This window comes from Haliaeetus leucocephalus, unplaced genomic scaffold (assembly GCF_000737465.1).
Source record: "Haliaeetus leucocephalus isolate CR32 unplaced genomic scaffold, Haliaeetus_leucocephalus-4.0 Scaffold273, whole genome shotgun sequence".
Classification (NCBI taxonomy): domain Eukaryota; kingdom Metazoa; phylum Chordata; class Aves; order Accipitriformes; family Accipitridae; genus Haliaeetus; species Haliaeetus leucocephalus.
Window position 1 is genome coordinate 8,646,649 of NW_010972709.1, and position 13,516 is coordinate 8,660,164.

The following is a 13,516-nucleotide window of genomic DNA, read 5'->3' on the forward strand; positions in this document are numbered from 1 at the left end:
AGGCACATACTGGCTGACATTTTATCATAAGTAAAGCCACTATTGCAAGTGCTCTTCTATGCAGTAAATGCCTTTTACAGCCTGTATGTGTTGTAATTGTGTAAGTTGATATAGATCTGCTCAAAATCAGCCAAATTACTTGACACATGAAACAGTCTTCTGGGCAGGACAATTCACTATAGAAAACTGTGATGGGATGGCATTATGGCATGTATAATGTGAATAGAAGGTAGTTTGTGTATTGATTTTGATGATAGTGAGGAACCAGGGCTAAGGATCATGGTCCTTTATGGGAGATGTGAAAGGAAATTGTAAGACTGTCTACAGCAGTGTTCCCCTTTTCTGTTGTGTCAACTCTGAAATGTCTCACTCTACCCCAAACAGGGAACTAAATGCCTGTTAGTAGTCTGGCAGTTTCATGAATGATCAAAAAGCTCCTGGGGAATGCAAAAAAAAAAAAAGCAAACTATTTTCAACAAGTATCTCTTTGAACATAATGATGCAAAATCAATGATGCAATTTTCTCAGGCAAATTAAAGATAAAGAAGACACCAAATTTTTTTTTTAAACTTCCACCTTTTTCCTAGATCCATCCAAAAGAGATGTTTGCTATTTAACCCCGGCAAACAACTTTAAATATTTAATGCAAGCTCCAAGCTCCAGTTCTCTCACTGAATTCTAAATTAATGAACTGAAATAGAGGGTTTAAGTTATGGAGAATTGAGAGGAATGGGACATATCTTAGAACTAGGATCATAACTCCATTGCAGATGCAACCCAATGCTGAACATGCGTTACAATGTAGGTTTTTAAGACATCTTAACCTGAGACAAAAGCCCAGCATCTGGGGAAAAGAACCCAAACTATTGTTTAGTTTTTTTAATGGGAAAGGCTAAGGAAAAAAGCACAAATATCTGGGAATAGTTATAGAGTTAGCAAAACTGAGAGTGGTACTGTAATTTTAAATGATTCAATTTGTTTCCAACATGTGAGGTTCTACAGAGAGTATATGAAATAAATTTGTTACCTTGCTGTTTTCTTGATAGTTTAGAAAGAGCACTTTCTCTGCTCCATGCAGTCTGTGGCTGGAGTCCAGCATTTAAAGCTGGATGCATACCTTCTCTATTCTAAACCTGCAGAGCAATGGGATGAACCAGGGGAATAAATTATAGATGTCTCTGTTGGGAGGCCCACCTGATTTTTGCCTTAGCAAAAGGTGATCACCTTCCAGGTTAATCTCCTCTCCTCGTGCCTTGCAGTGCACCAAAGTAAGGCAGCAGCAAAGTGGAGCACAGGGCCTGTTTGGTAGTTCTCTACAAAAAGATGTCAGAACTGGGGAGGATCAGGGAGGTTTTGTTCTCTTTGAGTTTCTGTTTTATTTGTTCTTTCTAAGCAAAAGAGGAAAGTGTCTCAGCAAATCCCACCATTTGTGCACACTGAAGAGTAACAAGCATTAATCAGGCAGATTAGAGCTTGGCCTTTTTGCTGTGCAAATTAGAAAGTTTCAGGGTAAATGGGACACCTTCTGCTTTTCCTTGCTATTATAGCTGCTGAAAACCCAGCAAACCTTTCTGCCCACAGGTTTACCCCCTGGCTGAAATGTGCTGCCTGCCCCAGGTGTTCTTGTAATCCCATGGGGCAATTGTCAGACATTAAACTGGGGATCCCAGAAAAACACTGCAAAACAGGAAAAAATCTAAGGATCACACACACGAAAATGCAAGAGTGTGGCTGCAGAAACGGAGTTGCCATAGCTGTTAGAGACTCAGCGAGACAGGGTGGAATCCAGTGTTTTGGAAGGTTTCCCCGTATGACACAAGATTTTGGAATTTTACAGCTGGTAAATCCTTATTAACACAGGCAGCCACTACTGGCCTGGATTCCCTGGCTCAGTGTTTACTATGGGGGCGCCTAGTGGAAGTATGCCTGGTCCTGATTATTCAGCTTTGAATCTTAATTGTTTAAAGAGAATATTAAAAAATAATTCTTGGAATAAACAAAAGGCAGAGAGACAAGCTCCCATCACCTGTTGACAGAAAATTGATCATGTAGAAAGCTGGCATGGGGAGTGGAATTCCCTATTCTCCCACTTAGTCATCGCATCCTGGTGTGACTCATTTTATTACATGGAGGTTCCCAGTGGTTTTATTTTGAGAGGAGCTTTTGTTTAATAATTTATACACACACACACATACACACACACGTATAATCTTAAAAAAACAACAGATCTATTTTGATGTATTGGCATAAGGAATCATTTGGAAGAGCTCTGGAATGACAGACTGCCCCTGCTGCTTCACTACTCAACTACTGTATTTGTGTGTTACTTTAGTGTGAACTGAATTCCTCAACAATAGATGGGGAGAAATCTCCTCTAGACTTGTTCTCACTGTGCAAAATGTCAGATTTGGGGCTGGGCTGGATGGCGGATGACTAATCCATTGGCCTTTTACCTCCCAGACCTTGACTTGTATCTTTGGCCGTGGTGACTCAAACTTATGTCCTCAGTGAAATGAAGGCACTGGCCTCAACTCGTAAACAGAGCTTCATTAACTGCAGTGGGCAGTCTTGCTTCAGAAAGAAAAAGAAATCCATGAAAATCACGTTCAGTGAAAAATTCAATAGCTCTACTTTTGTGAGTTTTAAATTCATTTATGCTGTGTTTGCTCTAAAGTTTGAAAACTATTCTGAAGTAAAAGCTCAGAAGGAGACAACTGCTTGGGAGCAGATGCTGAGCAACCTTGCACTGACATGAAGCAGAATAACTTCCCAGCTGAAATGAGAATTTGTCCCCTAAAAGAGCAGCAGAGTCTTTGTGCGAGTGCTCCCCTGCCCATAAGGTTTCTGCATCCCAGGAGTGGTGTCTGTTCGGCTGAAAAGCATTCATTGCTGTTTATTTTGTTCTTGGGGTGGCTCTAAAAAACCTTGACTGTTTTCCAGAGATGCCTATCATCTACTGATAAAAGCTGACAGCGATAATCATTGTGCTTTTTTGGAAGACCTTCCAAGAAACACAGTGAATAGGGACAATTCATTGCAAGCCTGAAGGGAACTCTGCAGAAATGTGTAGTCGGGGCAGCTGTCCCACCAGCTACCAGGCTCAGTTTGTTTGGGGAACTAGCATGGTTTGCTGCCTGGGAAAAAGGTAACAGGTTGTTCATTAAGTAATTTGTGTAATGCTTGACTGAAAAGCAATGTACATTTTCAAGCATAAAATCACATGCAGAATCGGCACAATAGTATACTTAGTCTTCAGCTGGAGAGAACTGCAAAGAAAATTTCCTGAACCTCTCAGTCCATCAGTCATGCTTGTTCAAATAAAGTAGTAAGTTTGTTTCTGTGCTAGTTACTGACCCCAAAGTCATGAGTAAGGGATCCTGAATAATGTGTAAAGGCTGTAACTGGTTCAGAAAACCTTTAATTGGCTAATTAAAAAAAGCCCTATAAGGGGCTGCAGAGAATCACCCTAAATGTTCCTAATGCAGTCTGACGTTTTGATTTTCCCCAAAGTTTGAAGCAAGACTTTTGGTATGATCACTGTTTGAGTTACAGAGGGTAGAATTACTTTCTTCCAACAACTCATTCATTCCTCCAAAGAGTGCTGACACAATCAGATCTCTCATCAGGGTTTAATGCTAAGTCTCATAGCCCTGAAGCAGCACAAAAATCTCTATTTCCTGAACATTTCACTGACCTGTGGTGTTAAAAGACTTGCCAACTAAGACAAACCATTAAATGAGCGGGGAACCACAACAGTAAAAATATTGCATGAGGCAGCCATAGCTGGTAAGACCTCAGGGTCTAAATCCAAAAATATGTTATCATCTTTAGTGGAACTACTTCTCTTTTCAGAGGTGCGGATCGAATTCCCCATAGTGGAGGTAGAATTTGAGGCACACCACACACGTGGACCTGGCACCAAGTTCCCCTGTGATCCACGCATGTACTGGGACATCCCTGCAGTGCTCTGGCTGGCGCGTATCACTGTCAGGACAGACCAGTGCTGAATGCAGCTTGCAGAGCACATGTTCTCTACATCTGTGCGCTCACGGTCTTACAGTACTCCAGCAAAAATGATGCTGTTGCTCTCTTGCAGTTTTCTTACCTCTCCACTGTCAAAGCAGGTTTAATTATGTGCAATAAATAGCTGTCTGTACTTGTAGATTCTAGATTATTAGTCAAGTTGGGGCTTATCTTCTTGGTTTGCAAGCAGGGAGGGGACCAGTCATTCGTCCCGTTTGTGGCATGACAGAATTACAGGGTAATTGAGGCCAGAAGGGTCCTCCGGAGGTTGTTGAGCCCAACCTTCTGCTCAAAGCAAAATGCATCTGTAGTGTTTAGGCACCACCTGGGTTGCAACACTGGCACTGGAAAAAAGGGCCTACTTCAGCATAGCAAGGTCGTGATGCATGTTTTGTATTGGGGGCTATGCTCTACCATCATATCAGCGTTATGATTTTTAGCACAGCCTTACGATAAAAATCCCATTTTTGCTGATGACTTTCTTCAAACATCCAATTTAATTTCCTCCTAAAAAAGTCCTCATTTATGCACAATCTAAAGATGATAAATGTGTTGACAGTTTGGTGCAAGTTTTCTCTGTTCAAAATTTCCTCTAATTGTCTTACAGATGGGCCTTAGACTTCTCAGTTTATTCCTCCTGCTCTTCATTAACTCTCTGAGTGTGCATAATCAAAAGATTTCTTTTCATTACCAGCAAAAAGGATAGGTTAAAGTAGAGAGAGATTTCTGAATGCAGTTGTATTTTTCATTATATTCACAGCCTCCCTCATCCTTCTGCCAAAAGCTCACCATAATGTGTGTATCCAGAGGGGTTAAAGGAAAAGCAAATATTGATTGTCTTGAGCTAAAGTTTGTACATTCACAACTATGAAAGTGAAGCAGTGAGACAGATGGAGCAACATCATGATATTTAAGTATAAAGGTCAGGGAGTGAGCTGCAGAGTGGTTATATTCAACAGGGCTTCAGTGCTTAAAGAACAGGGATTGCTGCTGCTGACAGATTAATTAGAAACCTGTTTAGCTGCCACAAGCATGAATATATCCAAACAGAAGCATCTATCATCATTAGAATGATAACCCCAAATACATTTATTTCTTGTTTGGTTGGCCTTATTCTCATTCTTACTTTTAATCCCCACAGACTTTGGACTCAGCCTAAACATCGTTTGATTTTTATGGTTGGCTTCATTAGCTTTTAGTGCAATTTCAGTGGCTCAGTTACTAAATCAAATCCATTGTGATTGTGGTTGCATGTGCTTTACAGGCCTCTTGAATACGGCAGATGACTTGGAGGCTCGTTTCTCCTTTTTTTAATGCATTTTGGCCCAACAAATCCTTTTGATTTCTACCTTCTTTGTGAAGTTAGTGCTGTTGTATCTGCACAGCCTGTTTGAATTTAGCAGTACAGAAACAAAGATGAAAACATTCTGCCTGGAGGAAAACCAATGTCAAATATTCCCACTTGGCTGTCCTTGTCAGGACATCTTCATATTGCATTGCTTAGACAGCTCCCGATGTGTGTCTTTATCAGAGCTCTTTATTTTATGATGTTTTTTGTTGTTTCCTTTTCCCTCCTCTTTTCCTCAGAGAACTATAAAAATTTATCCGTTGGGTTTTTTTGGGGTGTGTGGGGAGGTTCCTTAACACCTACTATGATGGTTTCTTTCCATAAAGATCACCTGGAAGAGGAATCCCCCCATTAAGTATTAACTGCCTTGTCATCAGACAATGCGTTTAGTATTTGCTGGATTAAACCCCCAGTATTTGGTGGCTTGCCCCTTCCCCAAGATGTTTACTATTTCAGCAACTGTGCAGAGTTAGCTGTGTTAACAGGGGTATAGATTTAACCTGCAACAGTCCAGAGCAGTGGCCAAAGTGAATGCTTATTGTTAAATAATGAAGTATTTTCCATTCCTTTGCACAGCGGTCCTTTGGGATGTGAGGGCTAAACAGCAAATTGGGCGAGAGCCTTGCAGGCTCTAATTACACAGCTTGCTTAGGCTGTCTCTGCTCTGGCAGTCCGTCACTAATCCATGTGTTAGCGTAGAAAAGACAACTGACTCACTGCAGGGGAGCTTGAAACGCTTGGGAAAAAAAAAAAAAGAAAAAAGTCAGATTTATTTAGCGTTTTCTCCTTGCACCAGAATGCTGTGCCTGTAGCGGCAGGAGGCGTTGGAGGTCTGGGCTCTCTCTCCCCTCTCGCAGGTAACTAACTGATGGACGGAACCAAACCGCCAGCTATTCCTCGGTTGCCTCCGCTTCCCCAGCGGGAAGGATGAGGGGTGAGGAAGCCCAGCCAGCGCTCCGTGCCCACTCCTGCCCCACCACAAGCCAGGCAGCCAGCCCAAACACCCCGGTGAGCCGGCCCGTCCTGAGGGAGGAAGGGGCACGCTGCTGGCGACGGCCTCAGGGAAAACCCTTCTCTCCATGGTGGGTGTTTAGGGCCCAAAGCATAGCAGAGGGCTCTGAGGTGGAGGGTGCTAGGGGAGGCGAGGTCCTGCCTGCTGCGGTGGGCACTCTGGGAGGGACCCCCGGGCTGAGAGGACACGGAGCTGGGGCAGGCAGGGCCCTCCCTGGGGCTGCGGCCTGGCCTGGCCTGGCCTGGCCTGTCTGTGGAGCAGCAGCTCGAGTCCCGCTCAGGGAGAGGCTGCCCGGAGAGCCGAGCACATCTGTCAGCTCATTGTCTGCGCAGAGCGGAGAACAAAGAGGAAAACAACAGAAAAAAATGCAAAATGCATTTAAAAATACTCTTTCATTTCCCTTTTCGCCAGAAGCAGAAGTACTTAAATAACAGAGGACAAAAGCAGCTCTTGCAGAATTTCCAAGAATTGGGAAAAATAAAAAGTCCTGTGAGAAGGACTGGTTTTAGGAGACCTCCACCCCTGTCCGGCCAGACCTGGGCGTGCAGTCTGGGGAACCCCCGCAGAAACGCGCCGGGGAGCTGCCTCCCCTTCTCTAAAGCAAGCACCAGCCTTGCGGCTGCAGTATTTCAAGTCACATCGGTTCGTTTGGATACGTGTCCCCTATTCATTTTAAAATCAAGCTTTCAGAAAGGTATGAGGCAATTTTTTTCCCATCAGTATTTTTCTTCTGCAAATTGCTTGGCTAAAAGGCTCAGCGGAATATAAAAATCAAAGGGGTAGAGATTAAAATCTAAAAAAAAAAAAAAAAAAAAAGTAATAAGGAAGGCATTGCTAAAAGATGCTTCTGGGAAGTGTGGGTGACAGTAGATTTAAGAAATATTTGTAGCCAGATGAAGCGCCCAGTCTGTGTACAAATGTCATGTCACTACTGATGTACTCTTATAGCACTGGGGTTACTTTGATGGTATTGCATACAAGGGGATCAAATTTTATTTTCCTCTATAAATACAATTTTATGTAACTCAGAATGGAGACGAGCTGCGTGGATGTAATTAAGAGCAGAAAGACTTTCAGTGGTTCAGAGGTAGCGGCTCTCACACATGCAATGAGGTTCTTTTACACTGAGTATGGTGAATATTTGGTGCTTTGTAGTGACTTTAGGACTGCCGGTGGCACTCTGTCACAGCCTGCAGTGGTGGCAGTGCTGAGGTGTGGATTCACTGTCAGAGACGTTGGGCTTGTTACTTGATCAGAGGAGCTGTATTGCTAGGTATCGTGTGCTGAGGTTTCATATTGCACATGTAAGAAATGAGTATAAATAGTAAGAGGGCATGCATAGCAGAAATCAAGCACCCTATACGGCTGGTTTCCCAATTACGGTAAGAATCTGTCCCAGTTGAACTACTTCTAGAAAAACTTACGCTCCTGTGAGAATTCAGAGCATCTGCCAGTTTCACTGTGCAGCACCTCTAAAAATCAGCCCTGAAGTGGCTCAGTTTGCTTGCTTCCATCTCCGTGCACCCTGTATGAGATCTGGATTTTTAGCTAGTCCTTCTTCCACCTCCTTGGCCATTCCACCACTTACCCCACTGGTGGGGAGCCATGTGGTCTTAGCTTAAAATAGCAGAAAGTTTGCTAAGCTGCTGACCAAATGTGACTCTTAACAAGTTTTCTGACCTTCTGATGCCCTCCATCAGTCAAACTGGCTGAAATCAAGTCTGGTAAAAAGCACATGTTGCACCTGTACTAAATATTTCATTCCTCAGTTTGGCTAATTTCTACATAAACATTTAATTTTAATATGTATTTTCCTGGCGAGAGAAGTGTTCAATGATATGTTTAAATTAAATGCTGTTGCTTTTGGTTAGGACTGGGAAGGTGCTTGAAATTAAGTCCATTTTGAGAGCTTTACTAACTTGATGCCCTTAATTGGTTTCCTTTTTTTTAAGTCAAACCTTATGATATAAAAAAATACAGTGAGGTTAATATTGTGATATTCTTCTAGATGGGCAGCAGATCTGGGAAATGGAGGCAACAGTGGACAAAGATAAGAGCCAGCCTGTAAGTATGCAAAACATTGGATGTCCTCTCCTTGGGCTTCTCAGACAGCAAGCTGTATTCAAGGGGTAGTTTTCAAAGAGCGTCTCAAAAGCAGAAAGAGCAGCTATCTTGCTGCTGTGATGAACAAATGTCAAATGCTTCAGCAGTAAATGTGTTGCAAAAAGAAACTATTCATTTAGCAGTAACCCACAGCAAATTGAATAACTGCTAGATTTTGTGTTCTTGCAGAAGACTATTGTATCAGCCCTGTCCTCTGCAGGATGCTGGCTGTCCTGACTTCCTTTTGCCTGTATGGAAGTCTTGGGTGCACTGTACTTAGCAGGACAGGATTTATACTGCAGTATTTGAAATGAACATTGATCTTTCAAGGGAATGAGCCTCTTTGTTCACTTTGCTTAATGGGACCTTACTGTAGTTGTTCAGTGCATTTAGGAGCTAGCACTTAAATTGCCATGGGCCATGCCTGCCCTTGCGGAAGAGAATGAGAGACTCGCTGTTAATTTCCATGGAAGCAGGATCTGGCTGTGTATAAGTAAAAAAACCTATAGAATAATCAAGTTTAAGAAAAAGAGGGAATTCTGCAATACATGCTTGTTTATCAGGCACAGTGTGATTTACAGTGCTGCCACATTTATCACCATTCTGTGTGTTTTATTTGTAGCTGAGACTTCTTTCTCTAAGTTCAGGACAACATCAAGTACCAGAGAGAATACAGTACATAGAAACCAGCTTCCTAGTACCAAAAATCTTCTCGTCTTTCACCATCTGCCCTTTTTTCCCCTTTCTTCTTTTCATACCCTTCTTTGTAGGGATGAATAGGAAGATTTCTCTTCCTTTATGCCTGGATGTGTGACAGGGGAGATGCACCCAAGAATCTCTGGTCAGTCTCAGTTACTAATTCTGTATTGTCACCTTTCATTGTTTCAGAGCATGCTTTTTGTAGAAGTACCAGAGTACCGTAACAAGCACATCCGCACAGCTGTGAAGGTGAATTTTTACGTCATCAATGGGAAAAGAAAAAGAAGCCAACCCCAGCATTTTACCTATCACCCAGGTAATTGTCAAGGACACAGCAAGTTGTTGCCTAGTTCTCATGAGCAAGATTTTATTTTCTGCTGTGTTGTTTTCTTGCCATTATTTGAGGATCTATATTTTTACTAATTTAATTCAGCTGAGTGCAGCTAAGCACTCAACAACTGTTTGGTTTAAAGGATGCACGTGATTTATGATCAGGAATTTCCCATAAATTTAATGGGACAGTTGTCTTGGCAATGGGCTGATGCTGCCCCATTCACTTGATGGAAGTTTGCCAACAGCCTTAGTGGGAGCAGACTCAGTCTGTGACATGATGTGACCCTGTGAAAACCATGAGCATTGCCTTCCCCAGCTGACGTGTATGACAGTAAGATAACATCAGATCTGGGAAAGTAACAAGGGCTTGGTATGGAGGAAGACGAGCGGTATATTCTTCAGAATGAGGCTGGTTGAGAGAAATATGAATGCTTTTCTGATGTTCTTCCTCTTGGGAATTGGTGAGCCATGTCACAATAAATGCAGTAGGATTACTAATGAGATTCCCAGAATTTCTCAGCTTTGGCTGGGAGAAAAATATTGTGAGAAAATCAGATTATTGTGTTTGTCGAAACCAGAAAGCATAAAATAACAGTACCAGATTTTTTGAAAGCTTCAGAATGATGTCTTAATTTGACTGGTTTCTAAGGATGAGCAAACATTCATTCTGATTCTTATTTCGGTCTCCTCCAGGCTGGAAATCTCTGGTCCTCTCCATGAATTTATGAACTGTATAGGATATCACCAATGTGAAGGTTTTGTATAGTTGCTAAATTGTTGTGTTATGGAATACTATTGAGAAGTACAATATTATCTCAATATGATCCCTAAAATAGACCACTTCAGAGAAGGAAGCTTTATACTTCCAAAAAATAACCCAGTTGCATGGCCATTGTATGGTTTCCATTGTATGGTATTTCTGTACTGAGTTTTGGGGAGGATTTGACAAAAAGCGTTAGAAATGTGAGAATTTGTCTGTAGGTGACCATCAGTTATCCACGCCAAGATTCACACAACTCTCAGTAAAATCATGGTCTTTTAAATGATGGCGTCAGAAAGATCTTCAGCTCTCAGTACTGCGGAAGTTACATGTAGCAAAGGAGCTAAAAAGAAAGCCCTAAAATAGTTCAGCTGTGCCTTTGGTCACTAGTTAAATGTTTCACAGAAAAAGAGGAGATGCATATGTCATAGGATTTCCAGTTATTCAGTCTTCCTTTGAGATGGAAGTACTACAAGAAACACCTGTCTATGGCTTATTATTTTGCTTATGTTCCAGAATGAGCTAAAGTATTGATTTTCTCAATTTTCAAAAATTTGTGGTTAAATAGATCATTAAAGATTTTAAAGAACTTCTAAGTATAGAGTGCTTTCAAGAGAGTCTCTGACATGATTGCATATACGTGATTTATTAAACTCAATGCCTGCGAGATATGAGCTCGCACATGCAAATCTTGTAAACGGCTTAAATCTCTTATTACTTCAAGGAAAACCTCTCTGTTTCTCATCAGCTTGTTACGAATAATGTCCTTTGCATGCTTTATTCTAGTACCATCAATCAAAACAGAGCCCATTGATGACTATGATCCAGCCTTAATCTGCAATACAGTACACAGTGGTCTGGGAACAGTAACACAGCCTTACTATTCACAGCATACAATGGTCACCGAATCCCCTTCCTGTCTTGTGGCCACTATGGCTCCTTGCCAGCAGTTGCGCTCAGGCCTTTCTTCTCCTGATTCTCGATACCATCAGCAGAATCCAGCCGCTGTAATATACCAAAGAAGCAAGAGCCTTAGTCCGAGCCAACTGGGCTACCAGCAATCCAATTTGATGGCTACACCAGTTGCTATTTCAGATGCCCATCGGTCAGTGCTGGTTCACGCTGGTTCTCCAGGCCAAACTTCAGCGGTGCTCCACCACTCTCCAGGCAACCAGCAGTCTTCTCCGGTGATTCACTATTCTCCAACCAACCAGCAGCTGAGGTGTGGAAGTCACCAAGAATTTCAGCACATCATGTGCTGTGAAAATTTTACATCCAATGTTGCAAGATCCAGCCAGCCCCAGGTCAGTCAAGCACAAAGGTTAAGTCCAAGTTCATATCCTACCGTGATTCAGCAGCAGACAGCCTCAGGCCAGCGAGCAGCAAAAAATGGACCACCGGTTAGCGACCAGAAGGAAGTGTTACCAGCTGGAGTCACTATTAAACAGGAACAGAATCTGGACCAAGCATATCTGGATGATGGTAAGCACCGCTCTTGTCTTGTATGGGTCAGTTTGTTGGAGGGAGGGGGGCAGTTTAGGGACTTATAAATCCCACCTGTTCCTCGGCACAAAACCAACATGGCCTGCTTTTAATGGGTGTGGATTTTTGCTGTTTGCTCATGCTGTATTTTGGTCTTTCATCAACTGCATTTTTGGTAGATGGCAATGCACTTTGGCAACTAAGCAAAAAACAGTGTTCTGCAGAAACCCTCTGTCTTGCTTCGTGCCATGGAGTGAGCTGTCAGGTTTCGAGCTGTTGCCATTTTGTTTCCATTTGCCAAAGGTTAGTTTGGAAAATGGAGATTCTGAAACAAAATGCACTTTTTAATTAATTATTTTTTTATTATTCATACCAGGGCAAAGTCCACTTTGTAAAATGCTTCTGTACATTTTGTACCAAAAAAAAGCCCATTGAACAGTCTATCAAGGCCTGTAATGAATGGGGTAGTGCTCCAGGCAAAACTATTGCAGATGTTCTAGATGAACAGTAGGACATTGATAAGTAAAACAATGATGTTTCTTTGTTGTGAGCCAGCAGATTTAGCCTTTAGGAATGAATATAATTTAGAGTAAAGCTTTCTTTGAACATATCCTGCTTATTCTTAGGTAGGCAACTATTGACAATCTGGTTGATTGGTTCTTTTATTAAAGTATGTTCCTTGCAAGAGGAAATCAATGCAAAGTTAATAGTGCAGCTGGATGCTGCAGTCATAAAGGCCAGTAGCAAACCCAACATTGATTTTAGTGGGAGCAGAGTGATGTTGCTGGATATATTGCTGCAAATATAGGGTGTTCTTATGCATGAAGTACAGACCTGATTTTCACATATATTCACTGCTGCTATCCTCTCAGTCTAAGCAATTGCATGCATGGTTTGATCTTGTGAATGTGCACCATTATGTGCTTTGTAAGCACCCAGTAGTTTGGGATTTTTACTGCAGTTACTCACATAGAGTTGTGAAACTGTGCCCACGAAACACAAGAAGAACAAGAGGTTTCTTCAGCTTAGGTACTGAGTGCTCTGTGGCTGTATCATGTACAGACTTCATTGCTTTTTTTGTGGGCAGAGTAGAGTTTGGATGGTTTTCTCCGTTAGTCTGCGTTTGAAATGTGGTTGATATAGCTTTGGTGCCATCACAGTAAAATCTGGAGAGTTTTTACTGCTCCTCTTGTCTGAAGAGGAGTGTTGAATTGGGTTTTGTCAGTGGATTTGATTTAGGAGATTTGCTGGATCTGCAAGAAAATAGCTAAGTAAAATCCACTTCCCATTCAGGGAGTGGGGCATGATAACACAGCAAGATAGTCTTTCTAATAGTAAAATTGAACACTGTTTTAAGGTTCTTTTAATATGAGAGGCTGAGAGGTTCTTCCACGTTTCTAAAAATACTTGGTACAAACCTTGTAAAAGAAATAAAAAAGAAAGAATCTCGAAGTAAAAGCTAGCAAACTTCAGATTCAAGCAAAAGTCCACTTAAATGAACTCCCAAAATGGACTGCAAAATTAATTTCGCTGGGTTTTGAATCAGGCCAGTAACATCTAACTATAGCGTAGCTCACAAGGGTGCACTCAACCTCCATGCTAAGGGGAGCCATTAGGCAGAATAGCAGCAAGTTAATAATGAAATTCCAGGCTTCTGCTTGGCTGACTGGATCATCCTGAATTGATTTCAACTAGAGATTAATTTATCAATTATGCCACCCAAGTCAGGCCAGGCAAGATCAGTCACATGCAGTCT

At 41.9% G+C, this 13,516-nt stretch overlaps 1 protein-coding gene across 1 annotated transcript in view; it reads left to right on the forward strand.

The window, feature by feature from the left end:
- NFATC2 (nuclear factor of activated T-cells, cytoplasmic, calcineurin-dependent 2) overlaps positions 1-12,568 on the forward strand; it is a 67,227-nt gene extending 54,659 nt beyond the window's left edge. The window contains exons 7-10 of the mRNA XM_010569785.1: positions 8,392-8,447; positions 9,375-9,501; positions 11,065-11,760; positions 12,387-12,568. Of these exons, the coding sequence (XP_010568087.1) occupies positions 8,392-8,447; positions 9,375-9,501; positions 11,065-11,760; positions 12,387-12,568 (1,061 nt within the window). The remainder of the gene's footprint in view (positions 1-8,391; positions 8,448-9,374; positions 9,502-11,064; positions 11,761-12,386) is intronic.
- The last annotated feature ends 948 nt before the right edge of the window (positions 12,569-13,516 follow it).